This window comes from Synchytrium microbalum (genome assembly GCF_006535985.1).
Source record: "Synchytrium microbalum strain JEL517 chromosome Unknown SmJEL517_scf0099, whole genome shotgun sequence".
In the NCBI taxonomy this organism is placed as follows: domain Eukaryota; kingdom Fungi; phylum Chytridiomycota; class Chytridiomycetes; order Synchytriales; family Synchytriaceae; genus Synchytrium; species Synchytrium microbalum.
In genome coordinates this window covers 15,775-19,565 of record NW_022158448.1, presented here as the reverse complement: position 1 = coordinate 19,565, position 3,791 = coordinate 15,775, and the positions used below count along the sequence as shown (strand labels likewise).

Below are 3,791 nucleotides of genomic sequence, written 5' to 3'. Positions count from 1 at the left end.
GTAGTTTTAATAATCGGAACCTATAGCAATAAAAAATAGCGAAAGAATCGATTTTAATCTGCAATCGCGGCGAAAGTCACCAGTTTGCGGTTGTCGATTTTCCACAAGGAACGTGCTAAAAGTAGTAAACGTGGAGGTTTTGTTATCAAAAGACAGGATCAAGGCACCGAATCGCAAGCAGATATTACTTGCTAGCATACTATTAAGCTCACTCTTTGTACTTTCCCAACTGCTACAAGCTAAAAACATCATGGTCTGGGATGCATTCAAGGATATCGAGATCAAGGCAACAAATGGTACGGATTACAATTCTTTAATCGTCGAATTCCTTCAAAATGCGTTGAGCTGTATGCATCGGATGCACTTTCACCTCTCCTTTGAGCAAGATCCCGGTTCAACATTAGACTTTGCATTCATGACAAGCTTCCTTTGAACAGATTGCGCACACCCTATATCTTTTACTCACTATGTATCTTTCACATACAGAACGCTTCTACTCAGTGCTAACAGACGTTCCGAATTGGCCACAATGGGATGTCGACCTCGAAAAATCATTCCTCAAAGACCCTTCAGCTCCTGCTAAGGAAGGTGCTCCAGGCCACCTCAAAATGAAGAATGGGCGTGAGTTTGATTTCAATTTGGGACGTCTCGATCCTACTGGATACACTTGCTATATAACTAAATTGCCTGGAGCGAGTGCTGAATGGTATTGGGATTACTCAAAGAGGAATGGAGATGTTGCTACTGTGAGAATGGGTGTCAAGTTTACTGGATTTGCTACCTTTATATATAAGGCATTGCTGGCTAAGGAAGTTGCTGTTGCTTTTGATAACTGTGTGCCAGAGTTAAAAAAGGTAACATACAATTGTATTCTTTGTGAAAAGGTCTCTTCTGCCGGAAAGTATTCACTCTTCTCTTGCGATTAGGTTTGCGAGAGCTCGACATAGAGTTGTCTCATTTTGATCTGCAAGCCCCTAAGCTGTAATGAGAGGGGAAAGACGACAACGTATATACATATAACAGAATAGAAAATCCTCATACTCAAACGTTGGTGTACATACTTGTTGTGTTGACCTGTAACATTCGTGACAAACTTCAAAACGCAAAGTTCAAATAATGGACCAAAAGGCCACAAAGAGAGTGGCAGCAATAAGCGCACAACTAAATCCCAATCACGGCAATGCAGAACCAGAGGAATCGAGCGTTGAAACGCAAAACTTGGAAGCTGTATCACCAATGTCCAAAAGTGTGAAGCAGAAGCGACAGGAGAAGAATTCTTGGCAGGCAAATTGTCGTGTCGGCTGTTATTCGTTTAAATCTGCTTGTGCGCTAACAATTTGCTTGGATCTAGGCGGATGTTGATGAACTCGACCACAGACGAAAGCTTGCATCACAATTTCTGGAAACCGATCCAGGTTTCTATCTTGACTCATGCATATGCTAGCACGGATAATATGCTAATGTTTTGAATTATGTAGGCGTGATCAGACAGAGAGAGCAAGGAAAATTGACTCCTCGTGAAGTATATTTCGTCCCCACGGTTTTGCATTCCAGCATGTCTCTCTACACTGAAAGCAAACCTTCTAACGCCCCTTTCAAATTATAGCGGATCGCTCTACTCATCGACCCAAACACGGCCTTGCGTGAATTCGGATCTGTTGCTGGAAAAGGACACTACACAAACAACAAACTGGTTGACTTTACACGTGCAAATTTCGTCACTGGACGAGCAACCGTCATATCGAGGAATGTGGTTGTAGGAGCCGATGATTTTACTGTTAGAGGTGGACATGCTGATGGGTAATGATTACTTGTGTTGAATACTTGGATGTTCCAACATTGGACTTAATGGTCCATGTTACTGTGCTATAGTGCCATATGGAGAAAACAGTTGTATGGAGAGCAAATGGCTCGAGAATATCGAATCCCAGTGATTCGACTTATTGATGGTTCGTCAGGTGGTGGTTCCGTTACCACCATCCTCAAGAACGGAAGTTCGCCATTGCCGCACCAGGTGAACTTTCCGACGATGATCAATCTGTTGCAGGATGCACCGGTCGCGGCCGCAGTACTCGGTCCAGCTGTTGGTATGGGCGCTGCTCGGGCAACGCTGACTCACTGTAAGCACGTTTGTCTTTGAAGAGCATCAGCGAATACTCACACAATTCTAGTTACCGTCGTATGCCGCGGACTCGGGCAACTCTTCGCAGCAGGCCCACCCGTCGTGTATTCAGCCTGGCATGTACGACTATCCAAGGAAGAACTAGGCGGCGCGGATGTACACATCCCCAACGGAACATTCGACAACGAAGCCATCTCAGAACTGGAATGCATGAATCAAATCCGACAATGGCTGTCATATATGCCTCAAAACACATCCCATCTGCCACCTCGTGCTCCACCACCAGTCGCAATCCCATCTCAGGAGAGTTTACTAACTGCCATTCCCAAGAAACAAACAAGATCGTATGATCCTCGTACAGCGTACCTATCGACGATACTTGATCCAAACTCGTTCTTTGAGATTGGACGAGGTTGGGGCCAAGAAATCAGTACTGGATGGGGGCGGATTGATGGATTTGTAGTTGGGATTATCGCATCAGATCCTCGTCATGGAGCCGGAGCGATGACACACATTAGTTCACGAAAGCTCTCACGTTTCGTGCAAATAGCAGACCTGTTCAGTAAGAAACCAAAATAACACTTTTTTTGTTTGGACAATAAAACTCACGTTTCGTATCTTTGCTTTCATTCCAGACATACCAATCGTATCTTTTGTCGACCAACCTGGATTTGCCATTGGCCTCAAAGCAGAAAGTGAAGCTACCATCAGATTTGGTAGTGGTGCAGCAGCTTCTGTGTATCTAACACAGTTGCCATGGTTCACAGTAATTGTTCGAAAGGCCTTTGGAGTTGCCGGTGGTGTTATGGTCTCTAGAGGTGACGCTAATGCTCAAGGAGGTGGATTGCATGATCGTGTTGCGTGAGTTTATGTTATCTCACGGATTTTTTGCTCAGAGTTTGAGTCAGAATTTAAGCAACAAGCAATTACTGTCCCTCAATTAAACGTTTACAATCTCCAATTCTAGATGGCCTTCAGGCTCGTGGGGCTCGCTTCCCTTGGAAGGAGGTATTAAATGAAACGAAAACAGCAGGCGCTTTGTTTGCAAACACCCAACCCTTGTCGTCCATCACTAGGAATCGAAGCCGCATACAAACGTGAGCTCACGGAGGCAGGGCCGAACGCTGATAAGCGACGCAAAGAGGTATAACAATGTTCATGGTTTATGAGAGAAGGTGAAGAACTAAAACTTGCCACCCTCTTTGGTTAGCTTCTGGCTCAATTCGACGAGGTCCTATCGCCATACAGATCCGCTGAACAATTCGATATTGAGGAAATTATTTCGGTGAGCGCCATTTGCGGATTTCTCGATACCATTCATAATAATCACGTTTCTTTTCTTTGCACATCCATTTAGCCTGTCGACAGTAAGAAATTTCCATGAGCTTGGGTGAACGCGCGCGTAATTCTAATCCAACTCTTGGAAATAGCACGACAATATCTAGTTGATTGGGTACGAATCATGTATGAGAACAGGTATGGGGAAAAGATTTTCACACAATTCAAGAGAATTGGAATCCAGGGATAGCACTCATTTTGTCGTGATGTTGTAGGCTGCCACAACGATTAGCACCAGGATTCAGAAAGCTAGGGTAAGCTCTTTTGTGACGGCAATAACGTGAGCAAGCATTTAACGCCGGACTTTCAATTCAGATACTTTCCATTCTAA

At 44.3% G+C, this 3,791-nt stretch overlaps 1 protein-coding gene across 1 annotated transcript; it reads left to right on the top strand.

Moving 5' to 3' along the window:
- Positions 1–250: 250 nt before the first annotated feature.
- Positions 251–3,791, top strand: SmJEL517_g06260 (acetyl-CoA carboxylase; the record flags this gene model as incomplete). The annotated part of the gene is made up of 15 exons (XM_031172186.1): positions 251–296; positions 487–854; positions 1,352–1,415; positions 1,479–1,522; positions 1,607–1,800; positions 1,873–2,120; positions 2,172–2,684; positions 2,758–2,983; positions 3,090–3,130; positions 3,199–3,266; positions 3,333–3,407; positions 3,480–3,489; positions 3,553–3,598; positions 3,676–3,714; positions 3,776–3,791. 15 exons carry the CDS (start codon positions 251–253, stop codon positions 3,789–3,791), a joined length of 1,998 nt encoding a protein of 665 aa, XP_031021842.1.